Below are 23,169 nucleotides of genomic sequence, written 5' to 3'. Positions count from 1 at the left end.
TATATCGATAGCCAGCCCTAGTCATTAATGTAATTGTAATGCATTTGTGTCACTTGAGGCCGGCTGAGATTGCTATTCATGTTGGCAAGTCTTGTCCTCAAGTCATGTAACTGACTAGGGTTTCTCCCCTGGGCCTGCCTGGTGAGGCAGAACATGGGACATCTGCACTGGAGGCCATGGTGAAGGACACAGGTATTGTGTTGTTCACGGTTATATACCGTGTGCACTTTAATGGAACATGTCACTGACATGTGATACCCCTTTACCATGTTTGCTATGGTAACCAGACAATATTATCACCTAAATAACATTATTGCCAATACTCACTATCATGTTGGGTGACACATGATTAAGAACCTTTACAAAGTATGTTCATATTTTTTACTTTTGTAGATCTGATGTATGTTGATTCATTGGAAATGCTTGTCAAAGACCCTTGTATAACTAATTAGAGTACTGGTAAATGTCTACAAAAGAAGTACTGGTCACTCACCACATTCGCCCATCCACACCTTCCAATAACAACGTTCTCTCACTCACTCACTCACTCACTCACTCACTCACTCACTCAAAATCCTCCCACTAACAAGTGCAGCATGTCAATTCTCAACTATGACTACATAAGTATTTCGAGTCAAGTAATATTCATTTCGGTCTTGTATGTTTTATTATAGCTAATAAAGGTCCATTTTATTATGACACTAAAATGAGCCAAAAATGATACTGACTTCAGGACCTTAATATTTGCGTCAAAGTTGAAAGAAGCCTAAAATGCTTTAAGTTCAAGATAAGGAATGCATGTTTCATGTATTCTGCAGCTACTTTAATCCCCTCGATTGTTCATGAGTTTTGAGTGTGAAATGTATGAAATACTGACAACCTACGACAAAAGTCCCCATAAGCTCAGAAAGTTCCCTCATCGGCCTTCATGACTCAAGTATCGTGATCAAGCAGTATATGCATCCAGCCGGACCTAGCACCGAGGTAGGATATACACTCGTGTGGCACAGTCATATGATACATTCAGTTCAGGTGGTTTATTGGTGTATAAATCCGGTATTGTTATGTCAGTGTGCCCAGTGTATAGCTCTCCATGGGACATAATACTGCCATCAAGGATTATTTGGGTACAGTTGTCGTGACCGCATTGATATATTGTTATTGTCCAGGGCTCAATGTTACTAAAGGAGTAGGACTCGATTTAAGTTAACTTGATTTAACCATGTACCCTAAATATAAATTAAGTGTCCATGATTTATCTTGCACAAGGTACAGTTGCAGCAAACAAAACCAGGATGACTTTGGTCATTTGTATTTATCAAGTGGAACATAGGCACATCTGCTGCCAGTGTCACATAAATTATTGACCCATTGCTGTAAAAGGTAATAGAAATGTGCGCACAATATCTTGAAGTACCCACAGTTTGCTGACGTCACAACAAAAAGCATGACATATTACATGTGACACTGCAATTAGTGATGTATGGAAAATAACTTTAAAGGTATTGAGTGTGTACACAGATTGATTTTGTGTAGACCAGTTAAGGCTAGTACACACAAATTGTCATGCACTTGGCTCTTGTAGATATAAATATTAGGTTGCAGTTTCCAATAATAGGTTGTGTTTGTGCATTTTTTATGTAGATAAATTGAGCTCTTGGTATATAACGTTTTTAGCAAGAAACCGATTCAGACTGATTGGAACGACAGTCCCAAAGACCATCAAGAATCCAAAGAAAGCAAAAGTTAAAAAGAAATGACTGCTTAAGAATGTTTCTTTCTGAAGAAATTAGTTTTTGTTTTGTCACGTTGTTTCTTCTGCACTTGCAAGTCCATGATTTGGCACAAAGATCTAGTCAAGATCATCTAGACATGACCATGATGACCACAAAAACACAGTGTTAGGGAATTAGCATTTGATATTCTGGTAGGGGCCTGGGCCCCGTTCCACAAAGCTATCTTAGCGCTAAGGTGATCGTAACTCCCATACTTTAACACTGACTTACAATAGTCGTAGCGCTAAGATCACTTTGTGGAACGGTGCCCTGGGATTTTGTATCTAGATTAGATATTTTTACAGCTACAGCTTCAAAACCAAATATATGTGTTACCTTAATTATGAATTCTTTTTAAGAAGAGCGCCTTGCAACAGTGTAGTTTGTGTGGCAGTCAATTACTTCTGGGTTTTTTTTTCAACAATCTGAAGCATTATTATTTTTTGGAAGAACTTTCAGTTTATTTTATAATGATATCAAATGGCCGGTCTTCATGCTTTCGTGTTGATTGAACATAATTTGACCTGAATCAGTTAATCAGCATGTACATTGAGGAAATCTGAAATGTTCTTGAAATACTTGCAGCCTAAAAATATATGATGTTCACGATATTGTTTGTTTGTTTTTTGTTTAACGCTGCACTCAGCAATATTCCAGCTATATGACAGCGGTCTGTAGATAATCAAATCTGGACCAGATAATCCAGAGATTGACATCATAAGCATCGAGCCATGCAATTGGGATAAGATGACATGCATCAACTAAGTCAATGAGCCTGACCTCCTGATCCCATTAATCACCTCTTACGACAAGCATAGTCGCCTGTTGTGGCAAGCATGGGTTGCTGAAGACCTATTCCACCCCCAGATCTTCAGGGGGCGATGCTCACAATAATGCAAGTAGTGTTCATTGCAGTAGGATGAAATTATATATCACCATATACCTACGAAGAAGGTCATTAGGGCTGGGACGAGTCCAAATTTACTACGCTGGTACCCACCCCACTACTACCCGACCCTACCCGGGTACCCACTGTAGGTCTCATGAGATAGTTAAAACATGTCTGATTGGGAATAGTTTGACCGTACTCCTGTCAAAATAGATTTAGATACACGTATAATCCGATCTGGTCATGCTTACACTGACGTTGACTGATGTTTTATCATATGCAAACATATAAAGTCAGAAGGAATGTGTGCAAAGTCAGAAATGAGAACATTTATCACGTATAGTGTAACAATAGAGTTCAGGATAATTTTTGCCGTTAAACAATATAATCACATGACTAACCACGGGTCCGGGTAGTCCTGTGGGTACCTGGGTCCTACTCAGTACCCACCCGACCCGGGTACCCGAGTTACCTGTCCCAGCCCTAAAGGTCATGCTCAGGGTACTTCTGCTTCTTTTTATTTGTATGACATGCTTGTAAGAGCTTGTACCAATGTTTTCAACTGGAAATAATAAAGCTTGTAATTGGCTGTAAGTTAATTGAAGGTCAAGGTCATAAAACCAGAAGCACATATAACTTTCTCATTAGGGTAGCTAGAGGTTTGGAAATTCTGTTTTAAAGTTGTCTTGCATTGGATTAACTACAAGCATGGGGGCTTCCTGTTATAAGGTTGTCTTGCATCAGTCATATGTTTTCCCAAACCAGAAGTGATGTTGTGAAACTTGAACTGCTTTTTTTCTGGTAGCTAGAGGCACAGGACAAAGTTGTCTTGCATTTGACAACATCGGGGATCAAAGATGCATATACATAATATAGATAGATATTGGCGAAGTCATCTGTCACCATGGTCACTGTTCTTGGTGGGAATGTTTTGACGAAAATGTGGAGATGGGGCTGGTTCTGGTTTTGCATGCATTCTGATCTTGTAATGCAAACACGTTTCTAGTTTGCAGAACAAACTGTAGTTAACATTCATATTGGACAAACGATAAAAATTCATCATACTACAATCCATTGTTAAGTTGCTATTGATGAAGGAAGGAATAAATATATTACTGTTCTTAAAGATAAATTCATCTGTTAGAGGTGCATGGTATTACAGGCAGGACGGATACAACGGTATACCACGATTAAAAAAGCTAATGACTAAAACGTTTCAAAACTAACGGTATATTGCATTTCTTTAAAAATCATGCATATTTTAATCTTGTTGGCAAAGTTTACATAGCTACCGATTCCTGTGATTGAAAAAGCAAAACAGTTTGCGGCCAGCTTCCAGTATATAATGTTGGTTACCCATGCATTGTCACCATAAAATACCCATCGCTACCATTTGTTGCCTAATTTCATTTTCCTTGTTTAAATATGTGACATTTCTTCAGTTAGTTCGTTTGTTGTGAACAGGATCATTATATTATATGAGTGAGATTGTCTTTGATCACGTTGATAGTGCGGTGATTGTAGTTGAGCAAAGAGGCCATTATTTTCACACATTCATTGGGTTGCCTCTTCATCATGCTCATCTACCACAGGTCTCAATAATTATCAGTTGTTCATCAGTCTGTAAAACCATCGAAACATCTCTTGTCTTTGGTTTGGTGGTAGGGGGAGAGAAGAGATTGAGGGGGGTGTCATCATAAAATGACGCAGTGGAAAGGTGAGTGGTGGGGGCACCAAAACTTACTGCTATTTGGGTGGGAAAATCACAGATAAGGCAATTATATATTTGAACTGTTTTGACAGATAAGGCAATTATATATTTGAACCTTTTTGACAGATAAGGCAATTATATGTTAGAACTTTTTTTAGGGACTGGTCATTTGTTATGGGTATGGGAGTCATGATTTCATTTTACATGGTTTTGGGGCCATGAAAAAAGTTACATAAAATGGAACATGTGGGTTGGTGGGGTTGAGGAAAATATGATGCAGTCTTAATACCAGTCTCACCTCCACCCCTTTTAATATATGAACAGTCCCTAACTGGAGTATTGTTTATTCAGAATGCAGCATGCATGAATAATTAGTATTTATAAACCTACCAACAGTACAGTGGGGGGTACATGTGCAATACAAAGCTATGGACTACTTTCTAATATTTCATGTGCTAACCAGCCAAGCAGCAGGTATTCAATGTCCCAAAAAGGTGAATGTATTCATCCAGGAATTATGCCCCCTTGTTTGTTGAGGCAGAAAAATAAGCTTAGTGAGTATGTCAAGTTTGTATGATCTTGTTGGTAGGGCTGGAACGATACACCAACTGTGCGATCTGATACGTATCACAATACCTTGCTCACGATGGGTGAAAATATGTACCTTTTCACTACTCATTTTCACTTGTAATTTGTGTTTAGCATGTTTAGTGTAACATTTATTAAAGAATACATTTAAGGTTAGAATCGATACTTTTTACTTAGTGTGCGATTCTGATCGATACTGTGTATTGTTCCAATACTACTTGTGGGTATGTTGATTAAACCACTCAGTGTCTGAAGTAATTTGTACTTGTTGGTTAACAAGAAAGGTGGGCTGGTGAGTGAGAGAGTGAGTTGGGTTTGTTATGCTTTGAACAGTATTCTAGTTATATCAGTGTGGTTCAGCTTAATGTGGGAGGAAAGCTCAAATTTATGCAGTTCTCAGACATTTACCACTTTGGTGAAACCTATGAGCCTGCATATGGTACTGACAAACCTAGAAACATGTTAAGCGCGAACTGGAATTCAAACCCACAATCATAAGTTTCAGGCAAGCCCAAGGGACGCAACTCTGCAAGCAAATTGCGGCGCCTTAGACAACAGGGCCACTCATGCCCCCCAGGGCTTGTAACTCAACAATGTAACAGGCCCCGTCTTGAAAGTTGCAGGCCTGCATTTGTACATTCGGTTTCTCCCATTACAGGGATTGATCTTCAATCGCCAGCAGTGGTTTATTCGCAGTGGTTTATTTTTTTTCACCCAATCTGATTGGCTGGCTGAGCGTGGAGAGTGTGTCTTAGCGTTTTGATTGGCTGGCTAAAAATAATTGACGGCACTATTTTCGGGTCGGGGATACCCGAGGTCGTCCAGTACAGGAAATCCCCAGCTGGCAAAACATTACCGTAGTGACAATGTTTTTTTCCATTGCCGAAAGTTGTTGAATGATAGAAAATTTGTGGGGGAAGAAGGGGTGTGATATGTGGAGAGATATCAGAGAATTTCGGCTTCCCAACGTACCAGATTCAGTTGCAGAATGAGAAGACGGTAACCGAAGCGAGATACCGCATCGATATTACGGGACCAGGTGAGCAACTCCGGTACATTCTTTACTGGGCGTTTTGAAGGCTAATAACAAAGCTAATGAAACAGTAATTAATTAATTCATGTAAAAATACCGATGAAATAGTGAAACAAAACCATATTGTTTGGTATTTTTTCTAAAAACAACTGTCAACCACATATAAGAAATGTCACGTAATAACGAAGTGTTGATCTAGAGCCGATCGATCAAAAACATATTTCATAGTTATATTAAAATAATCGAGACTTAAATTTCATATTTTAAGAAAATAAACACTCAGATAATTTGGATCTAAAGCAATACTCAATTTTAATGCAGGAAACGATCAATCTTTGCCGGACGGACTATACACCTCACGACCAAGATGTTTTGCAACCACAGCAGTTGTTTCCCCTTTCAACAGGTGGAGTTTATAGAGATCAATATAATTAATGTATTTTGGCCTATAATTATTTGGTATTTTTTAAACATGAAGACTTCAATTATTTAAACATACTATCTCAGGAAATTAAGAAACTCGTTAATATGAAAAAACAACATTACCCTGTTTAAACTTGAATGTATTAAGTCATACCTAAATCTAAATAAACTCCAGAAGGTAATATATGTATTTATATTTTTTCTTACAACTCCAGAAGGTAATATATGTCTTTATATTTTTTCTTAACTATTTTGATTTATTATAGTGAGCAGACAAAATGATGAAGATAAAGATGGCGGGCACCAATCAACCTTATTATGTATTTTTTTCCAAAAAAATTTAAAAAAATTGCAACAATGATGTACATGTATGCATCTTAAAATATATTTTGTATTTTAGATAGGATGAAATAATCTCAAAATTAATTTCATATTATTAGTTTTAGGTAGAAACTCAATATTACAGTTAATCATTTTCAGAATTAACAGACAATACAGAGTATTAAGACATGTAGAATTAGGTTTGTCTGAAGTATATTCTTTAAACCAAAGATGTATTATTTACCATGATTACTGAAAAAAACACTTCTTGAATAATGCAATTGTTATATTATCATAGCAGATAAAGAGCCCCAATATGCATAGCTAGCTTAATTTTGATGATAAGTATTTAGCATTTCTTAGGATGATAAACTGGACATATGACAAAATAAAAAAATGTTTTTATTTATTATTCTCCCATGGTTTATTTTTTTTCACATAATCTTATTGGCTGCCTGGGAGTGGAAAGCTGTGTCGCTATTTTGATCAGAGACCTTAAATCATTCTAATGTGTAAATTTTCAGAACATGGTAAATAAAGAAAAACTCAAATTTATGGGTGATGAAGTGACCAACAAGAGGTCCTCCTATAACATTTTACCATAAACCTCATTTCTTTACATTAGCAATGTCTAATTTTAATCTTAATACTTTTTACCAAAAAAATCACATATGAACAGGTCACTAAAATACATATTTATTATTATGTCTTGTTTTCATGAAGATAAAAAGAAGAAAATGTTAATCTTAAATTACCTATTATCAGTAAGTCTTAACTTCTAATTTGATAAAATAACAAAAGAATAAAGTTTGGAGGTAACTGTTGCAGTAAAATAACAATGTAAAATTACAAGGGTATTAAAATGCAAATATTTGTAGAACTACTGAAATGGTAATATATTGTTTACATATTTCCTATGTATTTATTTTTCACACACAATAAAGTATTGTGCTTGTCAAATTCACATTGTTTCTTGTCATTCACAAATATGGGGAAATTAGATGACTCATTTAGTAACATTTTTGGTGTCATGATGTTAAATATTATGTTCAGAGAAAAATTGTCCACTGAATAAGTTTTTTTTATATAATAAAAACACATGTGCTCACCATGTTCAGGAAAAAGAAAAAAAAAAGATGACATGAAATAATCATCATTTTACATATTAAATTATTCACTGTAAAATTAGTTTTAAAGAGGAAAATTCATCCAAAAATACTACAATCCATTGATGGATTTGAGAAGATGTAATCAGCTGATCAGTTGCCTGAGTTGGTGTTTATAGAATCTTGCCTGATCAATCCTGCTGACAGTTCCTTTGGACCCTTGTTTTTCGTTAACAATATTTCACAATATACAAGACAGTATTGAATTTCCTCTTTATTGGGTTTATAAAATTTGTTTCTAGCGAACAAATAAACGAATAACGTATTTACATACACTATAAAGTGGGCCTATTTAGTGTTGCGCATTGAGAATGATAGTCACGGCTAGACGAATGCAAATAAAGATATGGGCCGAGTAATCCAAAACCATTAACAAATATCAAATCACATTACTAATTCTTAAAACGTTACTCCAATCAGCTTTTAATAGTTAACAAAAAACATAACATGAATGCTAACAAGTGGCTTGCCTGTCACGGAAAACTCGTGTGAGTTGTCTTCGCTAGATCCTTTTTACCTGTTTATGGTGCAGTTGTCTTCGAGAGCATATTCGAAAACGAGGCTGGGGGGAATCCCGAGTGGTTACTAAACACGGGAAATCTTCAACTACGAGCTCAACTTTTTATGGCGTATTGTTATGGGAGAAAAAGGATTAACCACTGTGTTCAGTTGTTACCGAAAAATCTACTCACTCGTGATTAATCTGCCACAATTAGAACTCGGCAAAGCCTCGTTCTAATCGTGACAGATTAATCACTCGTGTGTAGATTTTTAGGTAACAACCGAACACAGTGGTTAATCCTCTATATATACTAGAGTAGGTAAAGAAACTGCTTCTATGATTAGTGAAGGTAGGTGAGTTGGGAATTCCAGGATTAGATCTTGTCATTCATGCCCTGCGGGGGGATGGTTTTCAGATGAAATATCCATTTGAGTTCAATGGATCGGCATCTAGCCGTGCTCTGGACTGATTCAGGGTCTGTTTTGAGCTGTTGTATGATTTGATAGTGTAGGTCTCTGGTTGAGTGTCTTACAGAGTTGAAGTGTTTTGCATAAGGTTTGTCCCTTTGGTGGTTGATATCCGCAAGGTGTTCTTTGAGTCTAATGCAGAAGTGTCGTTTGGTTTCACCTACGTATTGTTTAGCACATTTGGTGCAACTTAGCAGGTAGAATATGTTTCTGCTTTTGCAAGTGAAATGCGAATGACATTTATATTGTTTACCTGTAGTGTGGCTGCTGAAGGTGTTGGTCGACTTCATATTTACGCAGATTTTACATAGTTGACTCTAATGAGAGCACCTACAGCTCGAAACTAGTAACTAAGATTGCTCTTGGGTTTTAGCCCAAAACCTTTATGCTTCTATGATTAGTTTAATTACTGAAATGAACCTTTCCTATGCACGCTTTAAAAGTTAGAAAGCTCTGAATCTGATAACCAGGAAATGTTAAAACAACTTTGAAAGAAATCCAGTCGCAATTTGCGTTATGGCATATGTGTTTTATCAGTACAGTAAATCTACTTGGCCTCCCAAAGTAAATACAGTAATAAGTGCTGAAATCTTCCACTGGAAAGTTGTGCAGGTAGAAACATATTTCACCTATCACCATGATCACGTTAGAAATGTTACCAGCCATGGGACATGGGCAGGCAGCTATTTCAGACACTGAATCCACATGATATTTAATAGTCCCAAGTCAGCATGCTCTTCTGTTAGGAATTGATTGGCCATTGTTAACATTGTTACCATTGTTGTCATTGTTGTTATTGTTATCATGGTTAAATTGTTACTAAAGTACTCACGGAAATGAAAAAAAACTTTTTCTCAATTTAAAAATCGACACAAAGTGTTACGTAGCTGTAAATACGAAATAACAAAACAACTTGAAAAGTACTAGTCTGGATTTGCTTGTTGGATCTCAGTGATGAATACAAAATGTACTTTACAGGAGGTAATTTGTTGGCACTTTCAACATTCAAAAATAAAACTAAGTCCAAATTGACATAGCAGAAACAGACTATAGGCATTACGCACCTGTTCTCACCTGTCGTCAAGGTGTCATAGGTCACCTTGATCTACATACACCTGGTTATGCCCTGTTTCACAATAGTCTGTTTTATTCACATTTTTACACACTTTTACCTGTAAAAAGGCATAAAGACATTTGATACGCTGTATTTGTGCCACGGCCCAATTAGTACTAATTTAGTTGTTTGAATATTTACATAGTTTGTATATTAACTGCAATAATTTAAGATCTGAGGTCGAAAAAACAGTTTTTTTTCATTTCCGTGAGTACTTTAATGTTAGCAAGTGGTGTGTGATTCCTCATATAGTGATGATTATGTAAAATGAGGAGATCGGGAAAGGGTCTTCTTCTTTTGACTCTTGTAATATTTCAAGCTGCCATAAAACTGAGGAGGTTAGATATATGTTACTTTTTGTTCGTTTACAGGAGAGAATGTGACGGCACTCAAAGGCGTAGACTAACAGAGTGAAATTAAACACCGGCGCCATGGGTTTCGGTAATCAGCTCCTTCTCCTATTGTGGAAGAATTTTACTCTAAGAAAACGACAGCCGGTGAGTTGGAATGACCTGCACATGTAAAGAATTGCCTCCTGGAGATCATAGGAGTCTCTGGGATATAACAATCACATTGCCTCCAATAATTTCTTGCATTCATTATCTAGAATGTATTTAGTGGTATTTACTTGTTATTTTCATCAAATAATAATCAGGATTATAATGTGTAACTATTTTGAAATATTTTTTTTATTTTTAACAATTTGTAGGTAGCTCTTTTAAGAGAATAATATTGAACTTTATATGAAGCATAGTTACTTTGTTAGTATATTTACACAGAATAGTGTTCATATTTCTTAGTATATAACTGGGTATACATACATACATACATACACACACACACACACACACACACACACACACACACACACACACACACACACACACACATACATACTGTCTTATTAAGGTATGTAAGTAATTGCTTTGACCATTTTTTCTCACACTTTGCAATACAGTTGTTCTTTCTGGCTATAAGATGTTGCACGTGAACAATAACTTTGATTGTTCTAAAGAACATCTAAGTTAATATAGTACTAGAGATATAGATACAAGGTTTATTGGATAAATTCTAATTATTCAAGAAGTTGTATCCAGTATATTATTGCAAATTCAATGAAAACAATGTGTTGCAGATATTCTTCTATTTATTTAACTCCAGAATCTTTTGCACCAATCTTTCTTTATCTCACTGTACATTTATGTACTGAAATGCGATTGACATGTCATAAAATTATTTCTTCAGAAGTCAAGTGAGCTACCGAGGATTGTGGCTTTATTTTTCAAGGGTTTTGTTCATGTTGTTTGTTTTCTATCCCCTGACTCATTGAATTTTCAAATTTCCTTAAAACTCTTTCCTTGATATAATTCCTAAAAAAAATAATTTTTCTCTCTTACACTTGTTAAGTATGGTTGATATTATACATTTCAAGGACATTGTAGGAAATATAAAGGCTTAAACGATTGTACATTGGGCCTCGTTTCATAAGCCGATCATAGCACTACTACTGTCACAAGTCTGTGTTAAAGTCTAGTGGTTTATGGTAGTTGTAGCGCTATGATCGCATTCACGTATGCATATCATATTGTGTGAAAAGATTGGGACATATATTATAGGAGACAAGGTGCTATGTATCATATTGTGACATAAGATTGAAACAGCTATCTTATGTGACGAGTTGCTATGTATCATATTGTTAAATAAGATTGTCAAATGTTACGAGTTGCTATATATCATACATCTTCCGGAGGCAAGAGTGTTAAAGGGGAAGTGTACACTCAAAAATCACTTTCTTTCTTTTTCTAAACAAAACGCAATTTTAGAATTAGTTAGTATCTGTGTTTGAAAATATACACTCATTTTTTTTCACAGTGAAAGTAGGAAGCTCACGATAGTACGAAAGTGATATGCCGTTATGAGGCCTTCGTTTTACGAGCAAAATAGGCCTGAGTTATCCCCCTTAGATTATGACGTAATTGGTGCCAATTCAACTGGGTCCCTGTCTATTCTCAACGCAAAAGATATCAAGGACCAGTTTGCGGTAAAACAACATGGTCTACGACACACTCCGGCGCAGTGGTGACTCAGCATAACACAATTGTGGCTGGCATCTGAGATGCTAGAATCACAAAACTGTACCTACACCACGTGAAGCGGCTCTAACAAAGCATGATGACGTCATAATGTTTATCAATTGGCACCAATGACGTCATATTGCAAGGGGCATAAGCCATGGTGTTTTTGTTATGGAAATAGAACACTTGGTAAATGTGAAAAATATAAATCGTTTTAGTGCAAAAAATATGTTAATTAAATATGATGTTTTCATATTTTTGTCTATGACACTTCTATGTTAACACTTTTAATGTGGAACAAGTACAAGAAAAAATGGTTCATTTCCGTGTGAACTTGCCCTTTAACTGACTGTAAAAGTCCAGTTTCCACCCTTGCCAAACTAGGCTGGAATTCGTGGGCTCGATCGTACCGCCACCAGTTGCTATCACGAGTTATGTCAAGGTTAGAAATTGGCACTAGTCCTATAGTCCTTGCCAAACTGCCCAATAGTAAAGGTATCCTAAGGACTAGTAGAATTTTGAAATTTTTGAAGGTTTAGCTATATGCTATCATTATAAGGACTAGTGGACTGAAACTGTTAGTTTCTACCGCTGTTATGTCCCTTCAATACCTCTCCTATGGGCCATTCAGATTCCACCTCTCGTACCACTTGTATTTGCTTCAAACAAAATGGCTCCGCCCAGTCAAGATGATCTGATCGATTATCTATATCTATATTGTTATAAAACGGGTCTTACACCGCGAAGTGCATCAAATCACATGAGCACCTTGATTAAAAACATGAACAGATTTGTTGGCGCCGAGTTGGCGGTGCACATGCTTTGCAAATCCTGCAATCGACCGAAATCTGCATGACAGTTTACGAACAGGATTTCGATTTCGTAGCGCGATTTTGATTGCACTATGCATAGACTCGTTAGTCCAGCCAAAATCTAACTCCATAATACCAGCCTAGTTCGGTAATGTGGAAACTGGACTTTTATGGTCAGTTAAGTCCCTTGCCTAGGGAAAATGTATATGATAAGACTGGAACAGGTATCATATGTGACGAGTTGCTATGTATCATATTGTTAGATAAGACTGGAACAAGTATCATATGTGACGAGTTGCTATGTATCATTTTGTTAGATAAGACTGGAACAGGTATCATATGTGACGAGTTGCTATACATGTATCGCGTCATGATACAAGTATCCTGCGATGTATGGTGTTGTGGGATGTGTGTAATGCTATGATGGATGTGTCTGTTCCATGGGCAGTTGCGTGTTGTGATCGAGCTGGTGTGGCCACTATGTCTCTTCCTGATCCTGGTGGGAGTCCGGACACGCCCGGATCTCATCATAAACAACCCAGAATGTAAGTAGATGCCAGTAAAGTCTTTATTCAGATTAATTCATGTATTCCCCCAGTCAAGTATCCCCTCTCCCCCCTCCCTCCCCATTCATGTATTACCCCATTTCAGCAATTAGACTTCAAACAGTACAAATACTAGAAGTGATAGATAATAAGAAAGAAAGTCTGACAAGACTAAAATAATTTTCATTCTTTTTTATATCTGGAACTCACATTAAGAAAAGCTTCAGTGCTTTGAAACTTACCGTATTCAACGTAATAAGCGCCCACAGCAATATTTGCTAATATATTGGCTAGAGAACAATCCCAATTAGCACCCCTTCCGATTGTTCAATGTACACAAGACTTATTTATTCGTGTTTAATATGTGTGTTATATGCATCCTTAATTATGGGAAATTAAATTCTGGAAAAATATATCTGTCAGTATATCTGTCGTATATAAACATATCAGGCTGTCAGGCTGTCCACGAAATTTAGGATCTTTCATCATTGTTCATGTCTGTTGTTTTTCACCAAAATAATATTCTAATAAGAGCCCCCTATTTCTAATTTTGAGAGCACCCTGGGCGCTTATTATGTCGAATACGGTACTCTGTATGTTTCTTGATTTCAGAGAGAAATGTGGACAATTGAACTCAGAATTGTAGACTTTTCAGCATGTTCGACACTGGAAATGATATGGCTATCCACTTGCTAAAGGTCTCCAAAAGTCCTCACTCAAAAAACAATTTTGTTTGGTTTTGTTTTAATACCATACTTATATCCAGTATATCATAACTCTGTTGACGGCTCACATTGGTCACAACTGTGATATATAATATAATAGGTCATAACTGTAATATATCTGATATAGATATATAATGTATATTGAGAATTACATATAATGAAATATCTTAAACTGACAATTCCACTAACTAGATATACCAATACCTTGGTTATTATATTTGGTATTAATAAATGCTAATTATTGTATATTATATGTCTAGACTTAGACAATATCATGAATATAGTGTTTATATCTTGTAAATTGCTCTGGTACTGCTCTGGTTTTAAAATGGTGACATGAATATCTCAATATGTTGGAGAGTCTTATGTGTGATTTAAAGTTTTCACTTAAAAACAATTTTATTGATTTGGATACAGTTATCTTTGTGAGTTAAACTTGCAAGGTGTAGTCTGTCAAATGTACACCTTTTCAGTTTAAGTAACACTTACATCTTCATGATCTTGAACCTGATACGTTTTCACAAGAACCCATACCCAATATGACACTGCCTGCAACGAACTGGCATCCCGATCTGCACATGCTCAGGTCATTGATGGAAGGTGTATGCATGTTGACAGTGAAATTCTAAGAAATTAAATAGTGAATTTTAACAACACTCAGCAATATTCCAGCTGTATCCTCACTGCCTCTAAGTAAGCAGACAAACCATTGACCCAAACTAATAGATGCAAGCATCCTATGGATGGGGATTCCACAGGTGATACAGGCTGTGTCATGTTAGGGTTTGGTTCTTGTACGCCTAGTGTTTGACAGATTTTTGTTACACACTGCAAGTTTCTCTGTGACCGTTTTGATAACTGACTATCAGAATGTGCCATGATTGTTTGAAAAGGCAATGTTTAAGTCTACTCTACTGTTACAGGTCACTTCGATGGCAAGGCGATGCCGTCCGCGGGGACGCTGCCGTTCCTGCAGTCGTTCCTCTGCACCTTCAACAACACATGCCACCAATCGGTCACTGCGGACGAGAGGGCAGGAACAGTGGACAGCTTCAACTCCTCTACGTATGTTCACATCATAGGATGTTAAGCTTAAGGGTTCACTGACCTCAGACAATTCACAGGGACTGCTAGTTGCCTTTGTTTTGGTTTTTTCCCGTGAATACCCAGATGATATCCCAGAAATCTCGACAAGTTTGCAATCTGTGCTTGCGCCAACTATAAGTGCATTAGTCGCTTTATTTATCAGATAAGGGCGAATAATCACATTGAACAACAAAATGAAATACAGTTTTGTCTTGGAAATAATAACGACATGTAGGTATCTAAGGGGGTAGCATCGGTAATGGTGAGTCACTAGGTTTTGTGTGATTTTCGTTTACACTATTTTGACTTGTAACAAACTAAAGATTTTACCTGAGCATTGCTTATTTTATGGTGTGTATTTGTTATAGTCAGTGTGTAAAATGACTAACTGATCACGTAAGTTTGTTTCAGGTGTTTAACATAGGTGTCAAGTCTCATTGGTCAGCTATTGGTTAATCCTAGGTCTAATCGGTTAATCCTTTGAACAAAGTATGTTGTTTTTACATCAGCACTTCTCCCCCAGATATGGTTGTATTCCTAATGCTTTGGTAAACCTACCCATGAAAACACCTACTTTGGCATATCCACAATTTGGATTCATCCTTAGATGGATGATTTTTGGGTAACTCAACTGATCATTCCTCTCTTGCTACGCTGTCACATGCATATTACATAACATACACTTCACCCCACTTCAGACTGGATTTAGATTGAATAATTACCCCAGACAAGAAATGCTTACACTAATTATACCTGTAAAATTCATTAACTGAACATCAAGTGAATGATGACAAATACACAGGTGTAGGGTTATATCAGGAAACATGGATGACAGCAAGGGAGTAGTTATCGTATTATCCACGCAATCTGAAATCCGGAATCTGAAAATGCTTTCTCCACAGGGAAACTTTTTTTTCTTCAACTATACTAATTATGGGTATTTCCAAATAACCACTAATGAGCTTAAACCGTTCCTTTTGTCTGTTTGTTTAGGTTGAAAAAATAAATTAACATGCACCCTTTGTAAAATAGGAATTTTCATAGATCACGGGTAATCAATCAAGGTTCAGAAATGTGTATAGTTATTGCCTCAAAGCTATATTTATGATGTCCTTACATACGGTAAGCCCAGTTTCTTGTCTCGCTCAGTTGCGTTAGCGAGCAAATCGACTCGCGACAGCTATTGAGCCCTAGTGGGCAGTGTAAGCCAGGAAGAAGCCAGAGATTAGTGCCCCTTTAACAGTGAAAATCAAGGGGCCCTTAATGACATTACATTGATTACCATGTTGACTGCAGGAGACAGGCAAACAAAAGGGGAAGTAACTCTCTCAGATGCAGAGTAAAAAGTAGTTCCAGCATAAAGTATTATTTCAAATGAGTTAAATAACATGTTATTATTTATGTATTAACATGATATTTCACCATGTTCACCACGGAATACAAAAAGGAAAGTTTTGAGGCCCAAATACCTAAGCTGAAAATCTCAACACTATCATCTCCCTTCATTTGTAAGAAGTGTCTATTCATCAGTAATAGTCATAGCATGTAGGCATGTGATTTGTTCGCCATATATACCAATTTATGTATAGTTGTTTAAAATTGCATGTCTTACTCGAAATGACTCGATTTCATGAACAGGTTTTTAGGCAAGTGTGACTGGTGTGCTAGTATGAGTATAATATGACAACATTTTTCTCCAGTATATCAAAACTGCTTGAGGACATAGAGAAGGTTCTTGCCAACAATACGGAGAGAGAGGAAATATTTGATCTCATCAATGACCTGGAAAATCTACAACAGCTTCAGGACATTGTCTGGAATGGGACATCTGTAGGTAGGTGCTCTGTGAGGAGAATAGGGTGGATGGTATTGTGGATTAAATGTTAACGTGTCTATCATCAACACTGGTCTGTGAGACAAGAATAGGGTGGGTGGTATTGTGGATTAAAGTGTCGATCATCAACACTCCTCAGAGTCATTACTAAGACATTGAAGGGGACATTTTAATTCCAATTTAGTAATATTTACTGACATTTGCAGAATATTAGCCTCTGAGTAGGCCCAGATAAGTTCCCGGCAAAATAGTAAAATCATAGACTTTGACATTTTGTATCTGTTAAAGACAATATTTAACATGCAAACGTCTAAAATGAGGTTACTGTCATCTGCGATACAAACACATCAACTGACATTGCATCAGAAACAGGCCTTTGAACCTTGTCTGTTATCAGAACTATGGTGTGAAAGGTATCACAGGTTTCAAGTTTGATTTCTTAGTTGAACTAATCAATCATTGATGAAATGGAATCACTGGAATGTCCATCGTGAGCATGTAAAGATGTACTGTCATGTTCGTATGCGTCTTGTTGTCAGGGTCTCTCCGACTAGGAAACTTGCTGGTGGATCCTGAGCAGCTCCGGCAACAGATTGCAGCCCAGAATATCAACCTGACTGAGGGTGCACTGAATTCCCTCCTCAACGCCTCGCTGTCCATTCGCAATGTAAGCAGACTAGATTACCTTCTTTCTTTAACGGTGTGAAGCCCATTTCTGGTGTCCCCCGCCGTGATATTGCTGGAATATTGCTAAAAACGGCGTAAAGCCAAACTCACTCACTCACTCTTTCTTTAACGAGACCCTGTTCCTGTTCCACAAAATGATCTTAGCACAAGACTGTCATTCCGTTCATATCGTACAACCATAGCACTAAGATTGCTTTATGGAATTTTGAATGAGTCAATACCAGGAGCTCATAGTTGTTGGCTCAAAATCCCATATTCATGCTCATTAATTATCATTAGAAGGCGATGGGGTAGCCTTGTGGTTAAAGCTTTCACTCGTCACGCTGAGGACCCGAGTTTGATTCCCCACATTGGTGCTATGTGTGAAGCCATACTTGTGTTCCTCTCAGTGGGAATTCCAGATTAGAATTGGTCCCCAGGAAGACATGCTGGTCGTATGAGGCGACTAAATGGATCCAGTGGTCTGACTTGGTTGTTTGTGTGTCATCGTACCCTGGCGGTGTGGATCGTTGCTCCCAATATCAGTCACTGGATTTTCTGGTCCAGACTCGATTATTTACTGGCATCATAGAGCTGGAATATTGCTGAATGATGTTAAACAGCAAACAAGCAAAACATGTGTTCCAAGGACCAACCCAAATTTAGGCTTTGGTACCCTAATGTGTTCGCTTGTAATTTGGAAGTCCTGGGATTTGATTTTCCCACATGGGTACAGTGTGTGAAGCCACTTCTAGGTGTCCCTATGCTGAGATGTAGCTGGAATAATGCTAAAAGTGGACTTATCTCACTTTCTCCCTTCAGGATTTCCCCCTCATTTAACCAACACTGTGTGATATGACTGAAATACTGTTCAAATTTACCTTCTTAGTTCTTTATAAGGAGATTGAAACCATGCTGTGTGATTTCATTCCAAACTGTTCTCTTTCTCAGCTGGTGAGCAACGTAACAAGTGGTGAAATATCGCCCTTGATGAATCTGGTGGTATTCCTCGAGGAACTAGAATTGCCAGACAACTCCCCCAACTTCAATTCAAATCTGGACCAGTTACGAACCAACGTGTGCAACAACAGCCTCCTGGAGAGGTACTTCCAGTTTGGTAGTCCAGCAGATGCACGGAATGTGCAGGACCAGTTGTGTAACCTGAACATCACTGAAGCCGTGGAGCTGTACAGGGACTTCCGCGACGACATCAACGTCAACCAGGTCATCAATGAGGTGGGTGGTTGTGATTGCATATCACTTGACATCTTCACTGTGTGTTTTATCTTTTGTTCCTCCTTTGGATCAGTCCTGAGGGTTGTTTTGCACAGCGTAATCGACCCGTGAAGATCTGGGCTAGAATAGGTCTTCAGCAACCCATGCTTGCCGTAAAAGGCGACTGTGCTTGTCGTGAGAGACAAACGGGATCGGGTGGTCAGGCTCGCTGACTTGGTTGATGCATGTCATCCTAGCTGCGTGGATCGATGCTCATGATACTGGATTGTCTTGGCCAGACTCGATTATTTACAGACCGCCATCATATAGCTGGAATATTGCAGAGTATAGCGTTAAACAACTAACAAACAAAGCAAAATTATGCTACGACTATCATATCTCCTATACTGTAACACAGACTTATATGATAGTCGTAGTTCTATGATCGCTTTTTGAGCAAGCTCCTTGTTCTTAGAACTCCGTGTTTGTTTGAGAGCAGACTGATGAGGGTCAAGTGCTTCATATGTGTGACCTGGACAGTTGTATGCCAATGTTCCCAACAACCTTTATTGTTGTACGTGCTTTGAACCACTTGTTTTTCTACGAGTCTCCGGGTGGCCCTGTACTTAAGGCTTCATAATTTGTTGTATAGTGTTGCGGCCCTAATGCACGCCAGAAACATATGATCATTGGTTCAAAACCCAGATGTTTATAGGTTTGTCAGCATCACAGAGGGTTTAGCCAAAGTGGTAAAACTCTCAGATCAGCCTCACATTTCGAAAGTCAGATCTCCACCCACATGAAACTGAAATGTTGTGATGGTAACTGAAAGACAGAGCAGCATTGAACCACACTCACTTGTTCTCATGTCCCCTACTTGAGAGAGTCTCTGTCACATGTGTCTTCATGTTCCAGGTGTCGGAGTATGTGTTCCAGAACACAGGCGTCAGACCCAACTTTGATATGGCATCATACACAAGACTACTGAGAATATTTAGAGATGTAAGTGCTTCAGATATTCTTCATCCTTGGTGTGTTTGCAGGGCTTTAACACATTTCAGTAAACCACAGGACTTTTTGGCAAAATTCATGCAGCCTTTGACCTTGAAGGGTGATTTAGTCCATGAATGTCCATGAATTGTGCTTACCGGGTAATAATTCTGTCATTAAACATTCCCAAATTGGAAATGAAATCTAGGTGACTTTATCACTGATAACAGGATCAGTCAAGGTATATGCTTTCTGACTTCAATATATGTCATTGCATTGACACTCAGAGTTTCAGAAAATAAGAATTGAGAAATAGTCCAAATTTTGACCAATATATATAACTTTTTCTCGGAATATGCCCATCAAGGGTAGTTATTTTGAAATCTTGGATTAATCCCAGATTTGTAGCATGAAACGTGTGATTATGGGTTCAAATCCCACATTCGCCCTGATAATGTTTCTTGGTTTGTCAGCACTCATTCTCATTGTTTTACCAAAGTTGTAAACTTCCAAGACTGCGTCACATCGGTCTTTCATCCCAAGTTCGCATACTCACGCTGACACTGTGGTTTAACCAATATATTGTTCAGAAGGTGTTAAACCAGACTCACTCACTCTTATCACTGTCAAATAACCATATCCCAGGTGAATGACCTAAGCAGTCTGCAAGCTCTCCAGAAGGACCTGATTGACCTGCGAGACGAAATGCAGGACGCCCAGCAGGCCAGCAGGCCTGGCAACGTGACCCGGGACCTCAGCAGGCTCATCTGTGGCCGACCTAATGCCTTCTTACGGATCAACCCCACCGACAACAACCTGTTCAGTGGGGAGAGCGGTTCAGGGCGGGTTGATATGAAGGAGTCTGAGGAGGAAAAGAAGAAGAGAGAGAAGGAAAGAGAGGATGAGTTGAAAGAGTTCTGTGAGTATGATTTACTTTGATGGGATGCACACGTATTGATGTCTTATGTAAGACTGGTAGACCAGTGGGGTAGACTATGGGGTAAAGCGATGGCTAGTTGTGCTGAAGCCGCCGGTTCCATTCCCTATTTCAAGTGTCCCCTGCCATGATGTTGAAAGAATATTGCTAAAAACGGCATGAAACCCAATTCACTCACTCACTAAGGAAAATAATTTTTGTTTAACAATGCAAACTTTTATCTCTCTTCAGATGCATATCAGTTATTTCTGATGCATTATCAAGGAAAGGGTTGATCCATATTACTGCTTTTGAATTAAAAATATGTACAACTATTTCAGGATTGTTACTCTAAGTTGCCGTTATTATTGGGTAGATTGCTGTTGTATATGATTATTTCTTTTGTTGATCTCTCCCTGCTGTGACTTTGCTGGAATATTGCTAAAAGCAGCATAAAACCCAACTCACTCACTCACTCTTTCGTTTATCAATGATTCACTGAGTCAGTTGATGTTGCAGACTACCCTGTAATACTAGATTGTCAACACCTGTGAACTAAAGAACATCTTATTGCAGCTCCCTTCTGCATTGACCTGTTTGCATCCTTTGAGTCCACGACTTACACTCGTATCATCTGGCGCCAACTCAAGCCGGTCATCTTGGGTTTTATTCCATATGCCCCGGACAATGCGGCTACCAGGGCCATCATCAAACAGGTTAGTTAGATCACCTGTGATTGTTTTGTTTGTTTGTCACTTGACTATATGATGGCGGCTTGTATATAATCAAGCCTGATTGGACAATCCAGTGATAAATATTGTGAGCAACAATTCACATTGTCGGGTTACCATGACATCCAATCAACCAAGTCACCGAGTCTGACCACCCAATCTATTTTTTTTTACCTCTTACTACCAGCATGGGTTGCGGTGGACCAATTCTTACACAGAATCCCTATGGGAGAACATATAAAGTGCAACATTAAATTGGCATATATATTTTTGTTTCATTTAACACAAAACATGCTGTCATTATTGTAGGTGTCCCATACGTGATATTTCTGGAATATTGCTGAAAGCGGCGTAAAACTCTCTCACTCACTCACTCACCCCATAAAAACACCCCAAAACTCACTCACTCACTCACTCACTCACTCACTCACTCACTCACCAAGGATATTAAGAAGGGACCACTCATAGATCTTCTTCATCAGTAAGGAACAAAGGTATGGTGAGAAGTAGGGTGTTGAGTCATGAAGTGGATGAGGATAAAAATCTGATCATTTATTTTATTTTTTTTTATTTTTTTTATTTATTAACGGATGAATCTGCCTGTGAAGATAACTTGCCTGATGATGCTCTGTATGATGGTTCTGTCTCTTCTTACAGGCTAACGCTACCTTTGAGAACCTTGCATCCCTTCTTGATCTGGCTGATGATTGGCTGGACGATGTGTCCCCTAGACTGTACAACTACCTCAACAACAGCACCAGCATAAACGCTCTCAGGGTAAGAGTGTAGCATGGAGTACTTCCACCCATGACTCTAGCCACCTAGAACAACCGTGGACTGTAGGTGTGTAGAATTAGCTTGATCTACAAAAGATGCAAGCATTGTGATGAGAAAAACAGAAGCAAAACATTCAATACTTCCAACCACTGTCTGTAATTGAATGGCAGCTTGTGGTCAGCTGGAGTTATGCAACACTTACAGCGGAGATCAAATGGTAACTGCTAATGTCAGAATTTGACGCACAGTGGTCTGAAAAGCATTGTGATGCAATTTCATTGTGTGATCTCACTAAACGGATATCTTCTGTGGAAGCCCAATCGTGAAATTAATGTCAGCATGAATTAAATGTGAAAAATGTGAGTGGTCATTCAAACACTAGAACTTACATAATGGACACCCAGTGAATTGTCACTGCTTTGGTCAAGAGTTCTGCTCACGCATGTCAAACTCTGCATCACTGATTACTCCAGCAAGTCCAGAGATACGCCACCCACGCACAACAGTGTCTTTGTTCTTTGCAACTGTGTCAAAGGCTGACACGACCCAGCACGCATGGATAGGCTTCATCACACTTATCCTCAGGTCTACAGCTCTTGTCTTGTCGCCTGCCTTAATGCCAGTCAACAGAATAAACACATAAATAATCTGTTGTTTTTAAGAAAACACCATGTATTATTTTTGCAGAAGAACTCACCTCAGTGCTAATAGGCGGTGCCATTTGATTTGCGCAATCGTATATATATTGAGTCATATTTTTGGCTTTTTTGCCAGCAGTCGCATTCATTTGGAGATGCTTTCATTCTGT

At 38.1% G+C, this 23,169-nt stretch overlaps 1 protein-coding gene across 3 annotated transcripts in view; it reads left to right on the top strand.

The window, feature by feature from the left end:
• LOC139480464 (phospholipid-transporting ATPase ABCA1-like) overlaps positions 1-23,169 on the top strand; it is a 79,179-nt gene that overhangs the window by 11,862 nt on the left and 44,148 nt on the right. For all 3 annotated transcript variants that reach the window (XM_071263549.1, XM_071263547.1, XM_071263548.1), the window contains exons 2-11: positions 10,361-10,486; positions 13,325-13,421; positions 15,070-15,211; positions 16,933-17,066; positions 17,606-17,733; positions 18,684-18,968; positions 19,863-19,949; positions 20,583-20,856; positions 21,430-21,569; positions 22,242-22,361. In XM_071263549.1, the coding sequence (XP_071119650.1) occupies positions 10,421-10,486; positions 13,325-13,421; positions 15,070-15,211; positions 16,933-17,066; positions 17,606-17,733; positions 18,684-18,968; positions 19,863-19,949; positions 20,583-20,856; positions 21,430-21,569; positions 22,242-22,361 (1,473 nt within the window). In that variant the 5' untranslated portion in view covers positions 10,361-10,420. The remainder of the gene's footprint in view (positions 1-10,360; positions 10,487-13,324; positions 13,422-15,069; positions 15,212-16,932; positions 17,067-17,605; positions 17,734-18,683; positions 18,969-19,862; positions 19,950-20,582; positions 20,857-21,429; positions 21,570-22,241; positions 22,362-23,169) is intronic.

This window comes from Haliotis cracherodii, unplaced genomic scaffold (genome assembly GCF_022045235.1).
Source record: "Haliotis cracherodii isolate W230 unplaced genomic scaffold, xgHalCrac1.p SCAF_4, whole genome shotgun sequence".
NCBI lineage: Eukaryota > Metazoa > Mollusca > Gastropoda > Lepetellida > Haliotidae > Haliotis > Haliotis cracherodii.
Note: the sequence above shows the minus strand (reverse complement) of the source record. Positions and strands in the feature narration are given on the sequence as shown.